The 23,045-nt window shown below is 46.3% G+C and overlaps 1 protein-coding gene across 8 annotated transcripts in view; it reads left to right on the top strand.

The window, feature by feature from the left end:
* LOC119465963 (axotactin-like) overlaps window positions 1-23,045 on the top strand; it is a 213,231-nt gene that overhangs the window by 85,194 nt on the left and 104,992 nt on the right. For all 8 annotated transcript variants that reach the window (XM_049656830.1, XM_049656832.1, XM_049656829.1 and 5 more), the window contains 2 exons: window positions 16,202-16,254; window positions 22,390-22,742. In XM_049656830.1, the coding sequence (XP_049512787.1) occupies window positions 22,411-22,742 (332 nt within the window). In that variant the 5' untranslated portion in view covers window positions 16,202-16,254; window positions 22,390-22,410. The remainder of the gene's footprint in view (window positions 1-16,201; window positions 16,255-22,389; window positions 22,743-23,045) is intronic.

Genomic DNA, 23,045 nt, shown 5'->3' with positions numbered 1-23,045 from the left:
AGTGCGACGGGTGCAGAGTAGATCGGTTTTACCGGCAGGACGAACGTAAGTTCAACGTAAGATGGAGAACGTTGTCTCCGGGCTCAGGCTTGACGTATGCGGCCATTGTTAAGTATTCGACTTTGTTTTTCTTTTTTTTTTCTTTTTTTCTTCCCGACCAATTTAACTCTATAAAGAGACAAGCGACCTGTACTTGACTGGACGAAAAATATCTGAGTGGATGTCGAACTCACCGGAAAAGGAAGGCGTTATGTCTCAAGGCTTGACCGGGTGTAATGTGACTAATATACACTTGTCATGACTGGTGTAGTACGGGGTTAAACGTGCTCGTTCGGGTGACTTGGTGAGTTTTTGTCATGTTACGCAACTCGAAAAAGAAAAGAAAAAATGACGCAGAAGTCGCTGCATTCGCATCACGTTTGGCAGGATTTTAGCCGCACCGAAATTATGAATTATGACTGTCGGTTTCCGTGGCTGTTCATCCTGACGTCTAATGTTTGTGACATTGGTAAAATTTACCCCGAGGTGTTTGTTTATAAGCCGAAGGCCGCTTGTTGATCCCCTTATCTAGCTCAAAGAGCTTTGAAATGACACAATTACTTACGACAGCTGCCCAGCTTGCCGTTTTATCTTTCTTTTTCGTTATTTCTGTTTTCCTTTTATAAACTGTTCTCGTCAATTTGCATAAAGTGACTTTCAGTCTGCCCTCATACGCCAACAGGGGCGTAGCCAGAAATATTTTTCGGGGGGGGTTCACCGGCCCGACCGGGGGGGGAGCGTCTGCTTTCCTCTACGTGACGTGATCGATAATAAAAATCGGTAGTTTAAGCAGACTCTATGCAGGTATATCAAGGACATGGGACCAGTTACCTAATTAAATCTCAGTAACGTAAAAATTACTGGCGGCTACTCCACTGTACTGGAAACAATACGCACTAGGTTTGCTTCGCGTAACGCCGTACCTCCTTTATTTAAAAATCGTGCTGCGTGATAGCTGGGACACCCTGTATGTCATTGACGTTCTCGCCCGCAGCAACCCTTTTAATTACTGGTTCCGTAATCCCGCTCGCGTGTGCTTGTGGGGAAATTAAGTAAAAAGTAAAGCAAGCTCAGTAAAATACAGTAAGTACGACAGGTACAGTGGGCGTTTGGAGCAACGGTCTCTGATCGCGCCACTGAATGGACGAATCTTCGAAAACGCATCATTGAGACGACCCGCCCGATCGGAGAAGACATCATTAATTGTTGATCTCCGTTAAGCGTAGATAGCGTCGTCCTCGTCGGGGCGAAGTGCGTTTCACAAGTCAAGGACGGCTATACACGTGAAAATGCATGTGTGACCAAGCTATACCTACTCCCATAGCAATAGCTTGTTCGCTGCGTCTTTGTGCTAGGAAACCTAAATACGCGCAAAAACGCGTAACGCTTTTTTTTTTCGAAGCTTTCGTCGCCCTGCTCCCTCATACGAGAGGGTTGCATTTCCTGCGACAAGTGAATGGGCCGCTGTGTCTTCCGCTGTGTGCGAGCGTGCAGCCGTCATTTGCCTTTACGTCAACACATTCGGAATTGTACAGAATATTTCACCGCACAGCATAGATATGGCATGTGTACGCATTTTAAGTAGTGCGTGCAACTCATTTCTGCTTCACTTACACCGGTGCAAACAGGAAGCGGCCTTGTACCTCACCGAATCTCGACTGATTGGTCTACTAGTGATGCATGAATGAACTCCGGTCTTGTTCAGTGCATAGTGCACATAAACAATTTCTCAGGACGCGTGAACTCCGACGAAAACTGTCGGCGCCTGTAACAAGAGTTTACTTACGCTGTACTGCGCACAGCAGTAATCCATGCTTGTCGGCTGTCTGTTCCATGCATTCTGTTATGAGTCGGTGGAATTTCACTGCTGGCATCAACCCCTTCGTGTGTACATTGCTGGTTTGGGATTCCACAACACAACAGCAACTACCAGCCTTCCGTAGGGGCGCAATCGCAAACAAGAGACGTTTCGCGCGCAGACTAAGGCTACGTTCACACTTGGGAAGCGGCAAGCGGACGGAAAGGTCAAAGCGGCCGGAAAACTTTTCCGCGCGTTTCCAAGTTGTTCACATTTGTTTTGCTACCGCCGCGCCCGCCGCTGCCGCTCTCGTCCACATCCATCTAGTCAGCGGACATTTGTCGGCGTGGTGGCGCTCATTATCGCATTATTTCGAGCGGTATGTTCATTCATTGGCCCACCCGTCATCAAAAGTGATCATTTTGCGCAACTTCGCGTGTCATCTGCGACCTTCGGTAAATTCCTCGTTGGCGTTCCGTGATTCTCCTCACACGGGCGCGGTACCGCTGAGTCACAGGTTGGTGCCTAGGCGTGCTAATATTTCTTTATTAGCTTTTATTTACAAGTTGTAATACCATTTCATCATTTCGTATTATTGTCGGCGCCTCCAGGGCATCAAAGCGGCAACGGGAACACCACAGCTAAAACCCGGGCCGGCCTTTGTGTTGGGGCTCGCCAAAGCCTGTGCGTCCTACGTGAGACCTACGCTTCCAATCCATCGTCGCGACGAGAAAAGCACCCCGCGACTTCCGCAACATACCGTGCACGTGCGAGGAGAATTATGGAGCGCGAACGAGGAATATGTCTAATAATTGTCTGCCATAGAAGCGGAAGAAGAAATGGCTTTTATACTTCTACCTACTTGTTTTCTAGAAATGGACAATGAATAAACGGAAGACGCGGACACCTCGGAAACGGCGGTGGTGGGTTCGCCTGGCTTTGCAAAAGCGCGAGAAGTTGGGTCACGCCAAGGCTTCTTTGCCGCTCCTCCGGTCGCGCGACGTTGAATACTATCGCGAGTGTTGCTGACAGTACGTTTTAGTACCACTCTTGTCGTATAGCAAAGGGTGGTTCTTGATCGCGTCGATCAGCATTGCAGCCCACACTTTTGGTGCCATGTTTACATGCTAGTGTAGCTTCCGGGCTAGCAGAACGACTTTCCGCCAGGTTTCCGCTACGCCATGGCGAAGAAATCGGTCTATGAGACCGATTTGGCTCGCCGCCTGTCTTTCTGCTTGTTCTGCCGCCTAGGCGGGCGGATTTTGCAAGATTTTGCCGCTTCCGACAGCTTCGAGACCAAGTGTGAACGTAGCCTAAGATCCTGCGCGAGCGCGGCCTAACCGGCACCTGAAGGGAAGCGGCGGAAATGTATACCGGAAATTTCGACCACCTGGGGTCTTTAACGTGCACCTAAATCTAAGTAAACCGGCCTCGAGCATTTTCGCCTTCATCTAAAATGCGGCTGCCGCATTTGTTGCTACATTTGTTGCGCATTTGTTGCTTCAGAATGCGGCCGCCACATTCTCGCCCAAAACCTCACAGAGTGTCAAAGCCTTGAGAAACACCGTGTCACTTTTTTCCATATGCAGACATGATTCACTGTAAATTACCAACCCGAACGGAAGCGCCCAGGAATGAAATTGTGATAGTAGCACCGGTTTCTTGAATTATGTCAGCGCGAAGCGACGAGAACAAAGGGTGGGTAAGTGGGCGGGGGAGGGGGGGGGGGTTACGGAAAAAATTTCGGGGGGGGTTTGAACCCCCCCAACCCCCCCCCCTGGCTACGCCCCTGTACGCCAACTATACAGCTTGGCTAAGCAGCTGTTGCTCCCTGTTGTTTGTTGATCGGACAATCATTGTCAGTATACTGTCTACGGGGGGCTTACCGTGTACACATGGATGTGCATGTGTGTCTGCGTGCTGTGTTATGTGTGTTGGGCACCCACTGTGTATATCATCTCACCTCTCAACCAAAGTCTTTAATAGCATGGCGGGCCGTCACGAATTCTAACATATTCAGCTTATCACTATAAGTTCAGGTTCTCGTATATCTCTGAAAGAGGGTCAGATAGCGAAAACTAACTTTACATGATATTACTTTATAACACATTATGAAATAATATAGCCATAAAGAAAGTTTTTACCTAGTGGAACGAAAGGAGCGTTTTGAAGGGGTGATTTCTCCCTGCCGTCAGGTAGATATGAAGAGCGAAAGGAATTGAGAACATGGGCCACGACGAGGCTCTTATTAAAAAGAAAGACGTTCTTAAGTGAGAAATGTTCGTAAGAGTAGATGCCAACCAGACGGGATGTTGGACTTGATATTGGCGAACGGGGCCCGCCAATGGCAATCAGCTCCTAGGAACGAAAAAGCTTTGCTAATTCGATCCCTGCAGACGTGTAAAAGTGAAAACGCAAACAATTTAACAGCACTAGTGGTTAGAGCAAAGCAGTTGTTTGCCGCTTCAGGCCTTCTCTGCCTCTTTCAACCGAAAAATAAAAGCGTGCAGTTGACTTTGTTCGTCATTTCTTCATCCCCCCCCCCCCCCCCCCCCCCCGCTCTCTTTTGTCTTGCTCGCATTAACCGAGCTAGCTACACGGCGTGTCGCCGTCGACGTGGCACCTTTTTTTTTTTTTTTTTTTTTCTTGCTGCAACCGGAACGGGGACGCATCATCCCAGGGATTCATCAAACACCGCGGCCTTGGCTCAGAATCGGCGGCGTGAAGCGTTAACCGACGTCCCTGTTACACGCGCCAGCGGTGGACGGCTCGGTGGCTTCCCTGTGCGCTTGAGTTGCCGTATGCCGACGGTTCAGTTTAGTTCCATGCACTGCCGTCCGAGTCGCAGCGGTTCCCTAAATCGACAGTGCCGTGTGAGTGAGAGATTACGTCACTACGTACTCCTACGTAGCGTATTCCTAGTTGTAGGAATAACGTCGCTTACTATCACTATCCATCATCAGCCATCATCAGACTTGCGAGGAATAACAAACCGAGAGATTGCTTCTCCCTGACGGTCTTTCTGACTGGTGTTTTTTTTTTTTTTCCGCTACTTTGGTGAAAGAGAATAACGTCTGTTGGGATCTCTCCAGACATTTTTCTATCATATCCGCGCCTATGTTCTACATGCGTCTTCGACAGTCTATTCCTCCGGGACTGCTCCTGGGTAGGGAGCCGATTGAATACTATGCTTAGGTAACAAATATAGAGTCGGACCCGGATATATTTAACCCACATATAACGAATTATTTTGTATAACGAACAGCAATAAAATCCTCCTGAAATCTCTTTTATAAAATTTTTATTTGATATATCGATTTACCTATATATCGAACTTCTTTTGTGTCCCCTTCAGATTAGATATATCCCGGTTCGAATGTAATACTAATTGCGTTAAGCGTCCTCTGGACACCCCGCTGAGAAGTACTATATGCTGTTTGCCTTTCGCCGTTATGACGTGAGTCAACGGCCGCGGGCTTTTGTAGGTGAACTATAACAGAAGATGTTGAGCGATGTTTCCTACATATATATGAATCTAAAGGTGTGCGTTTCGAAGCATTTTCTTCGCGTGTGGGAATAAGTTATGTTTTATCATCGTTATCATGACCGGCGTCAGCCAACATTGGACAGGCAACGAAGCACAACGGAGAAATAGTGCCCGGCCTGACATCGTTCTTTGCTGGCATTTGCCCACTCGCTAGTGCGAGTGCGGGGGTTATACCTACAGATATTTTCTAATACTTTAGAGTGAGGAGGGAGGAAAAAGGGAGGGTAAGATAGGGAGGTTAACAAGACGGTTAGCTAGTCCGGTTAACTAGTCCGGTTTGCTACCCTGATAGGGGATGAGGGATTAGAAGAACGCGAAGACAGATAGACAAGTCGCACCTTAATAGGCGTGGGGTGTCTATACAATCGACTTTTCAGGTCCCTTGATTTTAAAAAGTGACGAGAGCACCCGTAACTTTCTGTGTTGAATATGGACGATGCTAAGCATCCAACATCTTTGTCTCTGCAAAGGGTCGAGCGTCTGGTTGACTGAGTGTGCTCTGATGATGCTGATGGTGTAGATCAAAGGGGGTGCAACGGTAGATGAGGTGCTCGATTGTCTCCTCACTGTTACAGATGGTCGCAAGGAATGACTGGCTCTCCTAAAGATATTGGGGGGTAATCTTCTCCGCGCCTTCATTATGGAATACCTCCTCGTCTGTTGCTATGTTCGCCAAATCTGACTTTGTTAGCTTCGTAATCTAGAAATATAAGTTATGCATGTAGATTATGTTCTGCGGATATCTCGTTAAGGCGATTACCGAAATGAATATGACCTATTGTAGAATATCCTCCCCGAAATATTGTTCCCTAGATTGACTGCACATTTCGTCTAATGGATCACGTCTTTCTTTCGGAAAGAATGGAAATATTCGTTTTATCCACAATGGGAGATAAGGTTATGCAGCAGGCTCTGCCATGTATACAAATAAAAGCGATATTTTTGATAACGGCTCTTGCAAGACATCGAGTGCATTTGGTATTGTGATCACGTGCCGCTTTCTTTAACAGAAAGGGACAGGCTTAACAACAAAATTGGAAGCCTTTGATATTCTTGTGGTCACTCGAGGGCTAAATTTCGCGTGTGTCATTTTATCAAGAATGCACATTGTCACTAAAAAATGTGTAAAGCAAAAGTACGGTAAAAAAAAGTTCTTTTTGTGAGATTTACTTATTTATTTAGTTATTTCAGAAGTACTACTAGCCCCGACGAGGCCATAATCAGGAGTGTGCAATTGAGTGAAAAAAAGAAATCGTGACAATTTTGGGGGGGATTCAAGCCCTAACTGCCTGAAATAATGGACCTGTTGTGCAAATTTACGTGTGGAATGGTTCGGCTATTAAAAAAACAGCAACGTGTACTAGCACAGATGAATAAATCATTGCTGAGCACGAAGTGCCATACAACCAGTGAATGCCGCAGCTTTTGCGTATACACACATACACACAATATGACATCTCTTTATATGTACGACTCTCTTTCAGGTTTTCAGCTGCTACGCAAAGTTTACGATGTTGTTCTTCTGTCGTATGCCTGTAGCCTAGAATGTATCGGTTTATTTAAGAGCGAGTGTACAAAATGAAGTGTAATATACAACCGATTAGCACTATTGTTTACTTGCTGCTCATACGCTGTGGACTGCAAATAAAAACATGTACATTGTTGGGCTATTTTGGAAGCTCAGAAGCGCACGATCCTTCAGGCGGTACAATGTCCATGCAGAGCCTAAAGCAGCACCAATTTAACGTTTTCGCTGCTTTTTCTGCTACTCCGAATGCCAGACAGGCCGTCGCTTATGACAGATGGCAGTTTTGAACCACTTGCATTGGTCGTGACCTTTTTTTTTTTTTTTTTTTTTTTGCGAGGCATTTTGCGACAAGTGGTACAGCTGGGTGTCGGTGCATGTGCATATGTACCGGTATACGTGGTTGTCGGTACATGTCTTATGCGTTGTCTGCTTGTGACCTTTTCTTGCGAAGCATTTTGTGACATTTTGTAGGTACAGCTGGTTGTCGGTGCATATGCTTATGTACCGGTATACGTGGTTGTCGGTATACCGGTATACGTGGGTACCGGTATACCGGTTACGTGGGTGTCGGTACAGGTGTTATGCGCTGTCTGCTCACCCGGCGCTACTCCGCAGACAGGTCACAAGCTTAAGTATTGGCAGGTTCTATTGTTAATCAATCGTCCTAGTCATAATTGTTAGCAGGTTTAAAGGATTAAAAATGGCGAAATAATTAAAAACGAACAAAAACGAAGCATCAAAATGCTGGAGACGAGGGGGCGAATTCACAAAGCGTTTAGTTCATAAGTGAAGTGATCCTTGCTATTTGTCGGTCAACTTCTCTAATCATTATATCCAGTGTCAGGATTGGCTGAAATTTGCTCTTACGAACAATTCAAGCGTAAAATCTTTTCGTGAGTACGGGCCCAGAAGTACTTGTGGTGTCCCGTCTTCCTGCTGTATCATGTCTTTTGGGGCTGTCTTAATTCTTTAGGTCACGCTTCGTCAAAATGACCCTACAGTCTCATTATCACTATCGTAACAGTAAACGTAACCGTGCCTAGTTTGGTTTACTGTGCTACGACAACACGTCTGCCAGAGTTCTTGAGTCGCTTAGATAATTTGATTATACTCCGTTTGATTCCATGCCATGACCAACTCCGTATTCATTCCTTCTGTATCCATTACATGTCAACCTGCACTTATATGTCGCACGGATTACATGTTTTACTCTGGTTGTTCTAGACTGTCCTTGGTTATTCCTTGCGGAAAATGGTGTCAAATTTCTGCATAAATTTAGTGAACATCTCATTGCGGTTTTTACTGGAAAATTGACGCATGCACGCCTGACAGGCTTTTTCTGGTTTGCTTGTTCAGTCATGCTGAACCATTGTTATCAAGTGTGGGAACAACGAATATCGATGGATATGGCATTGCGGAGAAAATATTTTTTTATCAGACTACATATCGCCGCACCTCGGCAGATCGACTGCGTTTCAGTTTATCACCGGAGTCCGCATCAGTCGCAATTCTGGGCTATAGACGCTACATAATTTTGGTATTTGGGCTGCTGTAGAACCCAGTACGCCATAATCTCTTCGAGCACCCAGAGTTGCACTCTCCAAACTGTTGTTATCAATAAACGTAAGTTTTGGTTTACGGCATCGCCTCCATTGTGCCATCATTTTTTTTTCAAATAACAGCTGTCCTGTTGATCTCCTTATTTCTGTAGATATATATATATATATATATATATATATATATATATATATATATATATATATATATATATATATATATATATATGCCGGGTGTTCCAGCGAACACTCAAAACTTTTTAAAGGTTGCCTGTGGCGGATAGCACAATTCTAGTTCATTAGCTGGTTGACTTGAAGAAGCGGACATTACTTGCACAGAAAATTGAAATGCACAGTCGACTAAATAAGAAAAAATACACTAATTAAGTTTTTAACCAATTACCTTACGGCCCATATTGCAATTTACAAATTCTAGCCATGGAGTTGGCAAGGCACTTGAAACGAATTCTCCGGATGACACCTGTTTCGAGATATTATAACTGCCGAACTCTGCGGAGAAATGAATTGGCGCTCCAATTACTTTCTTAAGAAAACGTCGTTTTAGGCATTCAAGCACAAAAGTAACCGGATCTGGAACCTCGTTTTCAGGGGTGCAGCGCCATAGCATCACTGAGCTAGCGCGGCGGCTATTGTATATACTCTTGTTCACACTTTTTCCCCGTGGTGGGGCCACCACAGTGAAATTCACGGCGATTACCCAAGCGTCGACAATATGGCGCAGTTTTAATCACTGCAAAGGCTACGAAAGCTCTTTCCTATCGGCTGTATACGCGCGCGTATACGGTACACTCGCACGGACTCCGCGCGGTGCTGCACCGAACTGGCACAACGCCGAGTGCGTTACAGCGTATCATCGCCGCTGCAGGGCTGGCTGCAATGACACTGCGTGCTCTATGCGCCAGTGCCGGGAACGTCGTCGCGTATACATATCGCATGCGCGGCTCTCGTGTTCGGTGCTTGCCTGATCCGGTTACACGCATGAACGGACACCGATGCGATCGAGCGCGCTTCGCCTCCCGGGGTAACCGTCGCTGTCGTCGGCGCCGTAATAGTGGCGCAGATCTGTGCGGGAGACGATATGTGGGCCCTTCGTGTGTGTCACTGCGCCGAGCCCGTCGATGCGTGAGCGGTTATAGAACGCTTATACCAACGCGTGAAGGCGTGAGCAGATGCGCGCGGAAATCAGCGAAGGGACACCACTTAGATGCGCATTGCCAACATTTCATCATCATCGTCAGCCAATTATTATGTCCACTGCAGGACGAAGGCCTCTCCCTGCGATCTCCAGTTATCCCTGTCTTGCGATAGCTGATTCTAATTTCCGCCTAAAAATTTCCTAATTTCATCACCGCAACTAGTAATGCGTAGGGTAGGGTGGACCATTAGGGCACATTCACACTTGCGACTAGGCGAGGTCGCGCGATCAAGTTAGTCGCAAAGCGACCAGTCGCAAGTAGTCGCAAATGGTCGCTTTTCTCGAAAGGCGACCGTTTCGGGCCCAGTCGCTCCCAGCTAGATTTTACACTCGCGCGACCACAGTCGCAGAGCAGCTGAACCAATCAAATGCAAAGAAACAGGACGTCCGCATACGCTGACGCTTATTTTACGCGGCGATAACATTTCAAGCAGGCGTGAACGGCACATCGCGAGACATTTCGGCTTACCGACTCGTCGGTCGCATTTGCCGGTGTGAACATCGTTCGTCTTGAGTAGCTGTCTGGTCGCCAGTCGCAATCGGTCGCGGGACGTCGTCCAGTCGCAAGTGTGAATGCGCCCTTAGAGTCAGAGAATGGGTGCCAAGAGAAGGGAATGGCGCAGTCGAGGACTGCCAAGATTTAGCGGGTGTAAATTCACTATGGCTTCTGTCACTCGCCAGGCTTACTCGCCTCGGTGAGGCTCAGTGGCTTTGGCGTAGCGCTGGATATGAGCTCGAGGTCGCGGGCTTTACTCCCGGTGACGGCGGCTGCATTTGGATGGGGACGAAATGCAAGAACGCTGGTGTACTTAAATTTAGGTGCGCATTAGAGAACCCCTGGTGGAAATCAATCCTCCACTAATGCCTCTCTCATAGCCCGAGCGTTGCTTTGGCAAGTTAAGCCTCACGAACCAAATAAGTGAGGTACCTCCCATAGTGGGAAGCTTCAAATTGGTTTTGACCAATTGGAGATCGCGTAAAGCAAGGTAGACGAGTGTTCTTGCATTCCGCCCGTATAAGAACGCGGCCCCCGCTACAGGGATTTGAACCCATGACCTTGTGCTCAGCAAAGCAACGCTGTACGGCTACTCGGTCACCGCCGTGGGGTAACCATGGATTTTAACGGGCGCATATCGAAAAAAGCGCCGACTCGACGCTTACACTCAGTTCAGCTGAGTAAGGTGCCTCAATAGAGCGCCTCTGGGAGCTGGGAAGAGAAAGTCATTGTGAACAAAACGACGGAGACATTGATGACGATATGTATATGGGCTACCGTGCTCTGTTTCACAACACTGAGTGTTTCTTTAGTTTTCCTATTCCTTGTTGTTTCAAAACTTAGCTTAAGTCTCACCTCGTGGCCCTTGCGCCACTAAACACAACACATCATCAAGTCTCACCTCGTTATCCTATAATGAATACTGCTTGCGATGGGGAAGATGATGCGTTTTTTCGGTGGTTGCCGTAAGTGCCGGTGGTTGCCGTAAGCTTCCGAATCCCCGTCATATGCATGTGTTTGCAACCGAAGTACTCGGCTTGTCGCTTCCTCACAGAGAAAAATCTTGGTTTGCAGCCCTGCGCAACTTAGCCCTGCAGCAACCCTGCAACTTAATGGTGGGCATCACCGCCGCATCGACCGTATAGTGCTGATCGCGCTTTCCTATAACGCTGTTGGCAATTTCTTTAGAACAGCGCTTTCAACGTCGTCTTGGAGGAAACAAAGAGGAGTGTTGTCTCCCAAGCAGCTCCCCATCTCTTAGGTTGTCGCGAATTGTCACTGAAGGGCACGTAGGGCTTCAGTCGCGGAGTGGTCGCGTACACTCCACGGTGTGAAGTGGAACGCCGAGCCGAGGTGGTGCTCTTGCGAGTACAGGTACAAAGAGCAAACTACTACATTCCGGTGCGTTGCTTCATTCGACAAGTACAACGTGACTTAATGATCATGATGATGTTTACTGGAGTCGCCTTTGAAACGGGGCGGGGACAAACAGTCCACTGACCTGATTGATTTAATGAGGTTTCACTACATCTATCCCTATCTAGAATGTTCCATATGCGATCTCGATGGTAACTTTCGTATTTAAAACATCTGTCACTATATACTGCAGGATCACCTACACTAGCAATGACTCCGGTTCCATCAATCTCTTCCCTGCTTTTCTTCGAGCAATACTCTAATCGTCTGTTACTTATCTCGACTGCTTACCAGTTAGTCCTTCCATCTTCTTTGAATCCCAACACTTCTGGGAGGTGTACGTTACCTACGGGTCTGACTGGTCAGTACCTTGGCATTACATTGCGACATGTCTAGTCGTTTCCGGGCTTTTTTTGCAGCACACACGTGCCTTCTCCTGTGGCGCATATTTGCTCCGGTATGTTTTTGTCGTCAGGGAGACAGCGCGAGCCTCAAATAGCAAGACACTCCACTTTGCGTTGTCATATAAGTTTACTCTCCTGATTTCTCTCTTGACGTTTTTGTAAATCTCCGTGCTCTTTTTTATTACCATCCTTTGCGTCCAATTTACCGTGTCTGTTTCTCTCACTTTCTTTTTAAATGACTCCTGCTTGTCTATTTACGCTTTCAAATACCCTGTACTTGGTTGCGAACCTGACCTCTTCCTCCATTCCGTGCCCACGCTTTTGAGGTACAGATATTTGCGCACTTTAGCCAGCCATTTCTTTTCATCCATTGCGAGCCGGCCTGTAGGCACTGCTGCGTTATTTAATCTACACCAGACTCAGTGACAAATTGTGACTCTACACTGTGTGACGTATAGGATGGGATGTTGATACTATGGAATATACTAGAACGCCTTCGCAGACTGCGTGACAGTGGCCACAGAAACAGTAGTTTTGTGTGTGCGTGTGTGGGTGTGCGTGCGTGCGTGCGTGCGTGCGTGCGTGCGTGCGTGTGTGTGTGTGTGTGTGTGTGTGTGTGTGTGTGTGTGTGTGTGTGTGTGTGTGTGTGTGTGTGTGTGTGTGTGTGTGTGTGTGTGTGTGTGTGTGTGTGTGTGTGCGTGTGTGTGTGTGTGGTTTTCTTTACCCATTTTTCCTGTTCCCCCTTTAGATGCGACGACAGCATCTTATGCCCGGGGCAGTGTCCGTTCTGCGGCGTCCGCACCCATACTGCGCATGCGCAACTCTCCCTCATTCTCCTCTCCTACGCAGCTGTGCGCTCTCCTCCTCCCCTCTCCCCGTCTCCGCCACATGTGCGGCGCAGCAAACCATTGCATATAACTCTCTCTCACTCTCCCCCTCTCTCTCTAAGGGTACGCCGGTAGGCGGCGCAAGTGTCGCGGCGCAGCATTAAGCGCGCGTTCGCGCGTGACCAGAATAAGCGGCGTTCCTCGCGTCATAACGGGTCCTCGTCCGACGCCGTTTGCGTTGCACTAGAAAAACGCGCACCCCCCGCGATGCTTTCGCATCCCACCATGGTTGCCCGTAGGGTGAGATGATGTGATTTTTTAAATTCTTTTTCTCTTTCTCGCCAATCGCATCCCTTTACGCCTCCCCCGGTACAGTGTAGCCAACCGGCGATAATCTTTGGTTAACCTCCCTGTCTTTCCTTCGCCTTTCTCTCTTTCTTCCTGTTTCTTTCTTCATAAATAATATTGTTCTCCGTTTTTCTGACTTCAAATGAAGCCCAACCCATGTCACCTTGCGCTGCCTTATTTGTGGTTTTACCGCGGGCCTCCAAAGCCAATTGGCCTACCGGCCGCTGGTTAATCTCCCTCCAACCCCGACAAGATTTCTGATTTATAGCAGAAAATTGCATTTGCAAATGTTAGCGCTGGCATCATTACGCTTTGCCCATTTTCTCGCACCACCTTGTATTTATTGTAGCCCCAAAGTGCTGGATCCGTTTCAATACTGCTGCATTCTACTTCCCTTTCATTTCTAGCTTATCTTGGTGGACGCTTGAGTAGGTCATCTCCCCGTTTACGTATACACCGATGTATCTATATTGCTTGACTATATATATAATATATATATATATATGAGTATGACTTGCTCTTGAATGGACACCATGGAATTACTCGTCTCTTCATTAATGATCATAATTGCGAAAAATATTGTAACCTGGCATTCTGAGCGAATACTTGGATGTATTGGAGATAGAGGAATTGCTCTCAAGGAAATCCCTCGTCGTAGGAACCACCACGAAGTGTTACTGACGCGCAGTGACCTTTTCAGCCAAAAAGCAGGCGCTGCATTGCACAATCTGTTGTGCCTAGTAAAAGCTTCATGTTTAGAGCCGCTTCTAAACACTTGGGTAAAATTATAGGCTGAAGTGGTTGTAGGGGGGCTGAGGAAGGGTTAATGACGCAGGGTGGCGGTATCATGGCAGCTTTTCATCCTACAGGACAGGCAGGTGTAACGTTGTTATTGCGTGGCCGTGACAATGAATATTTTAATCGATTGAACGCGTTGAAACTGGAGCAGGGCATGGTTGTGTTGCGGCTAATTAGAGGCTTACCCTTGTGTATGGCACGTTCGTTAATGTGGCTTTTTTGTGTTTGTTAGCTTGCACGTTACTCTGCGTGTGTTAGCGTGTGCGTCCCCGTTCGCGGGCTCGCAAACCCTTCGTGTACGTGACTGCGTGAGCTCCACCTCCGAAGCGTTAATCCCGAATATATGACCAACCCTGTGACTATCCATCCACTCGTCTATCCCAGACAAAAGCCACAAGAGAAAAATAAAAATGAAAAATGGGCTATTTTTTTTTGTTTTTCTTGGCTTGGCATAAACGTGTTTCTTGTTTGTTTGCACTATGAGCTGCCTAATTCTTGCGTAACTCAATTGAAAAAAAAAAACGAAAAAAAAAACGTTGTTTCGGTTAGTGTTCCGTGTTCTCGATCTTACTTTTTCTTTCAGGCCCACGTACTCCAATTTCGTAACTTGTCCGGCTGCCCACTTTTTACTGCATTACTGCATCGTAAAACGGAAGCTGCATACATGTCGTTGTTCAACCTTGGCATGGAGAAGTTTCGCCATCTTGCGACGCAATACACTGTCATATACCTATGCGCATGCCGCAAGCGTATATAATGGCCGTGCGTGTACGGTCTGGTGCATCTGCAAAGGTTACGAGTCAGCTCAGGCAAGTTCTGCTGTTGAAGCTGCAAAACAGCAAAATGTCTCGGGAGGAACCTGCCAAGCCGCCCAGGGTGTGGTTATCAAAGGGCGTCGGTTTCTACCTCTCTACGGTGCCTTTAGACACACCCACCAGCGCCGTTTCACTTTTTCGTGTGTTTTTTTTTCTTCGCCGTTCTCAGGACCAAAGATAAGTTATGGAGTGCAAGTTGCGCGTTCTTCGATATTGCTGTGAGTGCTTGACCTAATTACTGGACGATTAATTAATACTCAGAGGTAATTCACTTAAATGAGTCCGACTGCGCATAGCCCCGATGGTCCTTTGGGCGCGTCTATCTCACGCGCGACTGTCACTTCTTGATGTCCTACAGAAACAGCAAGAGACGCCAGAAGATATGAAAAGGCACTATTGCGCTATGCTCTATCAAGTGCCACTTTGAGAGCACGCATGATCCCGATACCATAGTGTGATAACAATGCATTTGCTCACTCGACTGATTCCTCAACAAGACAAGACAAAAAAAATGTGCTTGGTCAGTTCCCATTTGGAGTATGAATCATGTACTTTTACCTCACCAACAACACAGCGGGGCAGTATCGTAGCCTCTGGCAAGTACTGGGAATGTTTACCGCTTCAGCGGGTGTTATTACGACTGGTTGGAGCACACCGCCCTGCGCTGCTCATATGAATCGACGCAACTTATCGTTTAGTAATCCATATTTTACCGTATGTGCACATGTCGAAAGTAGAAGAAAGGATAATCTGAAAATGAACATTTGCATAATAAGTATGGCGGAGCAAGGGCAGGGGAACATAAATAAGGCGTTTATTTTCTTGCTTCTCCAATATATTCTTAGTGTACGTGTCACGCATGAAACATTTCATGAGAGCACGCCTTCATCGAAAATGTATGCTACTCTGTTTGTTTTGTAGAAATATACGCGATTTAAAGCATTCAACGGCGCATGGCGTTCCTTTATATAGACCACATCTACAGGCAGTATGATACGATGTGCCGATGCTGTAGGCAGCGAAGTTCTTTTTTTTTTTTTTTTACGAGCAGTTCTTTACGAAGAAGTCGAATAATCCACCAACTTGGTAAAACTAGTTAAAGTTTGTTCGACAAGAACTAACTCGGCTGTCTCACCAGTGCTTTAACTGTGTCACGAGAGTGCCTAAAGCTAACACCCGTTGTCTCTATGCCCTGAAGTGTCACTCCCATATCCCTGTGCCACGCTTCTCATTCAATCCATCATTCGGCGCGAAACAGTGGGCCAAGGCTCTCGCGACGCGTCGTATGACTTTTTCTCGTGACCGCTATTACTCTCCGCGTCCCAGTTTAGGTGGCTGATTGGCCGTGATCTGGCAGGGCATCCAAGATTGGCCGGGGAGCTGAAACTTATACATTACGCTTATTTATTTCAGGAGGTACCATGGCGTAGATCGCACGGAAGCCCAAGCGACACGCTTGCCCATCGGTGAGCCCCGTTTCTTCAATTTCTTGTGCACCTCACACCGCAAAATAGTTTGCACCCTTTAAAGTGAACAAGGGCGTAAATTATTTTACAGTTGTATGCGAAGTCTTTACCAGCAAACGTTCGTAATCGATCGCGGCCCATCAAGGGTATACCCCAACGCGAAGCCAACGTTTCTACAACGAGACATGTCTTCGTCAGGCTCGGACGAAGACAAGCCGACTTGTCGAAACGCTGGCTCAATATCAAGGCATCCCTCGCTCAACTAAGGTGAAAACCAGCGAGAGAGACTTATACGCAAGAAACCAAGACCCGTATTCGCGAGAAGCTCTTACGCTATGAAACTGTTCGTACGATGAAATTCTAGCAAATCGTGATGATGGACATGTAATCAGCCAAGACGGCCGGCCAATGGCAAAAAAAGAACTTACGAAGGAAAAGCTTTGTGAATTCGGCCCAAGGAACATGCAGGACGAATTATTTCCAGTATTCGTCCTGTGTCACCTTGTTTCTTGCGCACGAGTCTTTTTTCGCTGGCTATTGCCTAAGTTGACGATGTACCAACTCTCCCAACACTTGGCCTACTTAGCCTTGTTGTATTCCTTGTTCGATAATCGGGCCCCGTATTCACTAACAGCTCTTACGCTAAAATCGGCCGTAAGAGAAAGTTCGAGCCAATCGATCCTGGCGTCGGACATATTAGCGAAGGGGCAACCAGCCAATAGATAAGAGCGTTTACGAAATAAAAGCTTCGTGAATTCGGCTCTTGTTGATCACTTCGTCTCAAGCTTCTTCCTGTGTGCCCGTGTACACACACAAAAGTTACGGTGATGCGCCAGTTTGCCAATAAAGGTTTATGCTCACGCGTCATTTATATACACTGTACTCGCAAAACGCACCGATGTGGTGCCCATGGGCTTAATTGTGGCGATATTCTGCAGAACATAGGGTCACATAATTGAGTCCCGAGCGATGCAAACTCAACATGGTCGCAGTGCAATGAAAAAGAAAAAGAAAAGAGAAATGTTTGCACTTATATTTGCGGCACGTGAATAAACCTTAAGCTCTCGCAACGTACCCAGAGAGAGGAACCTTAAACGAGAGAAAGGTGGAGAGGTCGGCCTGAGTGATGCGACTCAAGCCTTCCTACACCACGAAATGAACCCGGGCTCGCCATGACGGTTTGGACATCTCTGTCACCCTCATTGAGTTGGTATTCGCAAACTTTTTTAAAGCAAACAAATTAAGTAATGCAATAAAATGTGTTCGGAAAAGCATACATACAAGTGGCCGCATTCATTTAGGGCATTCTACGCGATATCTGAAAGGATATATGAGTGAAATTCATTTTGTTTCCCCGATCATTTCCTAAGTAGCTTCGGGCGTGTAAGATGTAACTTATCTGTCTTGCCCTGGATTTTTGTTAATTAGCGATGGAGAGAGAAAGCGATAAAAATTAAGACAGGTAAACATTGTAACTTCTATAACTTTGTTACGAAGTTTGTAACTTCGTAACATTCCCTACACTGAGTAATGCGGAAAGAGCGCACAAAAAATTGGGAGATGAAGAAGGAGCAGGTGCCTGCTGGAGATTTACATACAGAAAAAAAAACAAGTTGAGTATTTTTTTTTCCTCCACTCTCATTTCACTCTATTCATTATTTCGCCCCCTTCAATTAAACGTAACAGTATACCGCCCACATTCTTTCTCCGGCTTCATTATCGGGTTTCTTCGTATAGGTTGTAATAAACAAAAAAGAAAGCTAGCCTTCGGATCACCTTATCCTTCTAGCTCATTGCGTAGTGAGGGCCTCGAATTTGGTAGCCTTGATGCCATGAGGTAGCATACGACGGTTTACTGGCCAGTTGCCTGCTCCTAATTTGTTCACGTGTGACTCGATCGCTTGCCGTTAAAAGGGTGTTCCACATTCACCGTCATGGCTGTGAGTGGCGTTGGCTAACACTCCCAGGGCTAATCTTATACACCTACAGGAATGTCCGAGAAAGATGACTGGAGAACAGCCGTCGCTGTAGCTTAACGGAAAGCATTGCACGTGTAACTCGGGGTATGTAGGTTTGACTGCTTGACTTTTATTTCCTTCTTTTGTAACATAAAATTTTCACACACTGAGTGGACCTTTAGCTCTAGGCTAGTTTGTGTCCCAAAAAAATTGTTTTTACAATTTCGATTCAGACAGGCTAGACAGCATTGAACAAGATCAAGAGTACAATCATGAAATATCAAATTAACAGCTTCATCAACAATAAAGCATATAATTTTGATCAAATATCAACTCGAACATAAAATTAATCAAATTTTTTTCAAATTTATTGTAAAATCTAATCTACACTATGGATTCAGTTCCCAGCTGTGATGAGTTATCTGGTCGGCCAACTTGATTTATATTTTCCGGATTATTTCTACATCTCCGTTAACCGTATTTGAACTTGAGTTTATTTCTGGCAACATGTAAGGAGCACATGGCGTGATGAGGAGGTTAGTAAAAAAGCTGCATTAAGGCAGCTTCACTGACCCCACCCTTCCATGGAAACAGACGGCAGGCGATTTCCGTATCCAGCAGAAATAAATTCAGCAAAAATAGACTATACGACATCTTGCATATATACAAATACCAGTAGGGGCGTGCGAATAGTGATTTTTGCGAACGAATCGAATACGAATCGAGTGGTGCCAGGAGCGAATCGAATCGAGTCAAATGTCTAATAGTTTTCGAATAATGAACAGCCGTTATCACTAATAATATAAAACTATGTTTACATCCTAGTATTGTTAAAGTTAAGTTTCTGTCATTACATAGAGTACGTTATGAAGCGTTGTTTATTAAAATCGAAAATAGAGCATTAGGAGCGAAAAAGTACTTTCTTCGCATCCACAGGACTCTTCAGAGAGTGCGAATGATCGCTTTATAGCATGTAAAGTATAGATATCTACGCGACAGAGCTTGCTCCACTACGCAACTTCTGATGCTTTATGTCTGTGCTATGCTCGCGGGGTTGAGAATTTACCGTACTTTTGCTCCAATTTTATGTTTAATTGGGCGCAGTTGACGTTATGAAACATTCGAAAGGTATTCGAAAAATATTCGCGCTTACGAATAGTCAATCGAACAGTCAATTGAATAGGACACTATTCGATTTCTTATTCGAATGTTTCGAATATTCGCACACCACTACATACCAGAAGATCGTTGTAGAACAGTAAACACACATAATAAAAAAAAAAGGGGGGAAACGCGTTGACAACGTTCCTTGCACCTTACATATGACACCACACAAAATTTCACAGAAGCGACTAGATAACTAAAAAGCGTAAATTCAAGAAAAAAAATATTAAATAAGCCGTGAGGGAACTATTGAAGCAGATCGTACAAGGCGGTGTTTAATAAACGTAACAGTTAGTTTCTCCAATTCTATTTCTGGATTCGTACTCAGTTTTCTGGATTCGTACTAACTAATACGAAGAAGTGTCGCTGGTAGAAAACACAGCAATGCCTTTAGCTATTTGTGAACAGACGAGTGGCGTAGTATGAGCTCAAGTGACCCGCCGCTATGGCCTAGTGACTATGGTGTTGGGCTGCTGAGCTCGGGGTCATGCGGTTTCAATCCAGGCCTGCATTCGGAAAGGGGGCGAAATGCAAAAGAACGCCTGTGTACTTGGATTTAGGGCGAACGTTAGAGAAACGGAGGTGGTCCAAGTTATTCCGCATTCCCCCGCTACGGCGTGCCTCTTAATAATTCAATTTAATGGTTAATTTTGGGGGACTCAAGTGCCGCCATATTAGTGATTTGAAGGCAACGCATTCGTGCTAATTCAAGACGAGTAATTGCGTGTCTCTTTTATTGTACACATATTTTGGGGTGAACGTCCCGAATAAAAATAAATGCCCCTGTGCCTTGTTATTGCTGTACGATAGCATCTAAAGCACTCAACGTTTTTTTCATGAAACCATATAGGCACACTGCAAACACGCACCGTTGGCCACTGCCGTGAATCTGGAATACAAATTTTTCTAAAGTAACTAGAAAGCCTATAAATAAGTGTTAAGTCGCCCCCCTCCTTTTTTTTTTTTTTTTTTTGCTTCATGCACTGGCTACATGTGCACGCGCTTGAGCGGTTTAGCACGGCGCGAACGATCCTGCGAGTGGACTTGTCCGCTCCCTATAACATACTGCCATTCGATTCTTATTCGATAAGCGTATTCGCCGCACAGACCACTAAATTTGGCGCTTTCCTTGCTTCGTAAGAGTGGAGTAAATAGTAGATCACTCGATAACAAGATGAATTCGCCAAGGATAACTTAAGGGCACTTATGCAGAAATATGCTATCGACCGCTTCGCTATAGATAAGCTTCCCAAGTTTTTTTTTTCTGCAGTTTTATTTTTGTTTTATTTTTCGATGTGAATCTACAAGCTCCCCAATTTGCATGTCGCATACTGGTTCTTTTAGTGCACAGCGTTAGATCTTTTCACTTAATGCCTGTGAAATGGAAGGCCTCTTCGGAGTTCTATATTTCTGTGTTAAGTTTCTATTTAAGCTGCTCGTGTAAGCTTGTAATGTTCTATAGTTCTGTTATTCATGTGCGAGTTACATAGAGGCATAGCAGTCGTAGAACCGATTTCACACTTTACTCGGAGCCCCTTGGTAACTGTGTCCTGGAATATCCGCCCTGCATAATGCAGCCTTCCTTCCAGACACACGCAGAAACCACAGACACATAAGCTACAGACACAAGCCGCACGATCACAGCAAGTATATAGCAAGTGTAGGCCAACAACTACTTATTCTTCCGCCTTGCGAGCCTTCCGCAGAACTGATCATTTGCCATATTCAGTGTGTCTGTACTACGGGTTGTCGATTATTCGGCCTCGTTCTGCGATCTGCTTGCCTCCAGGTTACGCTGAAATGGTAGAGCGACCGCCCCGGAAAGGCGTTGGTTCCGGGCTCGGTCCTTGCATTTCTTTTTCTGAGAAACCCGTGTTTCCTCCAGTCGAGTAGACGACAATTTCACTGTTCATGAACCTTCATCCAGGTTGGGGTCTTTTGGAGAACTGATTTACCGTATACTGATTATGTGTGCTTTGTTGTCTCTATTCAGCGTTTAGAAAATGCTGTTGAAATATGTATTAACGCGATAGCGTTAAGGGCCCCGGGTCGCAGACAATCCGGCGTCGGCGTGAGCGCGAGCTCACCAGCGTCGTTGGCGGAAATAATTATCCCGAACCACCCCGACCACCGAGGGGTGGTCGGGGTGATCAAGACTCGGCGTGGCGGAAGACGTTCGTAAAAAAATTTTACTTTCTCAAAGTAAAATTCGTCAGAAAAATCGTAAAGTACGACTTAACCACAACCTGCAGACGTGATAGCGTCGGATTGTAATTTGAATGCACGAGAAAACATAATTCCCATAAACTGAAACACAAACCCCTTTTCTAACATTTCTACAATTCATAGAGCGGTGCTCCGCGTTTCTTTCGTGCAAAAACACCATCCATATGGCGCTCGCGTCCTCGGCAGCCTAGGGAGCCTACATGCAAGCGCTTGCATTTAGGCTCCCTACGGCAGCCGCATGCGGAGGCGAAGTTGGAGAAAAAGAAAGCTTCAGTTGCCGGGAAGCCTCATAAGTAGCCAGGGATCTTCGTATGCTATTGCGTTCCGCTCTTAAAGGCGAAGCTTAAGCGTCCTCCAATTCTGATAGTGTTTGGCTGTACTTTCGTTTCAGCCAACATTGAGGAGAATGTTGAAAACCGAGGCTTTCTACATTTTTGACACGCGCGCGCCTCGGGCAACAGCAAACAATTAATAAAATGATGAAAAGGTCTTGGCGCCTTCACATTATGATATAGGACGGCTTAAATTGTTCCTTTGAAAATGTCTTTCCAGCAATGCATTTGTGTTTAAAAGTGAAGCCGACAATAAGGGGATCAGTTTAAGCTTGGTCTTTGTAAGCTGGCTTTCCCACATTATCTGTTGCAGTGAAGCCTACTCATAAAGAAAAATGTGATGTGAACGGAGCCCGATAACGCTATCGCGTTCCACTTGAAGCGTTCCACTAAGCGCCCTCCAATTTTTTTCTCGCTTCTTTCGAAAATCTCGCGAGTACTTTGCACGTTCGCAGAGAGTCGGTGCCTCGAAAGCCATGCACCGCGGATCGACGATGTCACGTCACAAGTGGCCGCGGGTCATCGTGGCCGCTTGGCTAGTCAACCTGGTGGTGGCCGAAATAGGTGCGGTGTCGCGAGGAGACGCCAGCGGCAACGGCCTGACGTCGTCGTCGTCGGCCGGCGAAGCAGTGGACGACGTCGGCAACAGTTCGGCGGACGGCGCGTCAATTTCTGGTCCCGGTGGCACCAAGCGGAAGCTGATGCTGTCTAGTCAAGTGTTTACCTTCCTCAAGGAAACTTCTTTCCTTCGCGTCGAGCCGACCTTCTGGCCTCTGCAGCAGACCAGGGAGATCACCTTCTCGTTCAAGTGAGTTTTCGCAATTCTTATTAGAGCGATTTTCGCTTGCTGCGATATACTATGTGATGTGTTAGTAGGACGTGTCATACGCCAGGCCCACTGCGCGTATTCTAAAAAGCAAAAAAGAAAAAAAAAAGAAAAAGAAGTTCGCACCATTTGGAGCTTATCCTATCCGTAAACTATAACTCGTTCTCTGTCTACACGCACACGCACGCACGCACGCACGCACGCGCACACGCGCACACAACATACACACGCACACACACACGTGTCTTAGTCGATTCCTGATGAGCCATGCACGTACGCGGTTTG

The sequence above is a fragment of the Dermacentor silvarum genome, chromosome 10, assembly GCF_013339745.2.
Source record: "Dermacentor silvarum isolate Dsil-2018 chromosome 10, BIME_Dsil_1.4, whole genome shotgun sequence".
Lineage (NCBI taxonomy): Eukaryota > Metazoa > Arthropoda > Arachnida > Ixodida > Ixodidae > Dermacentor > Dermacentor silvarum.
Note: the sequence above shows the minus strand (reverse complement) of the source record. Positions and strands in the feature narration are given on the sequence as shown.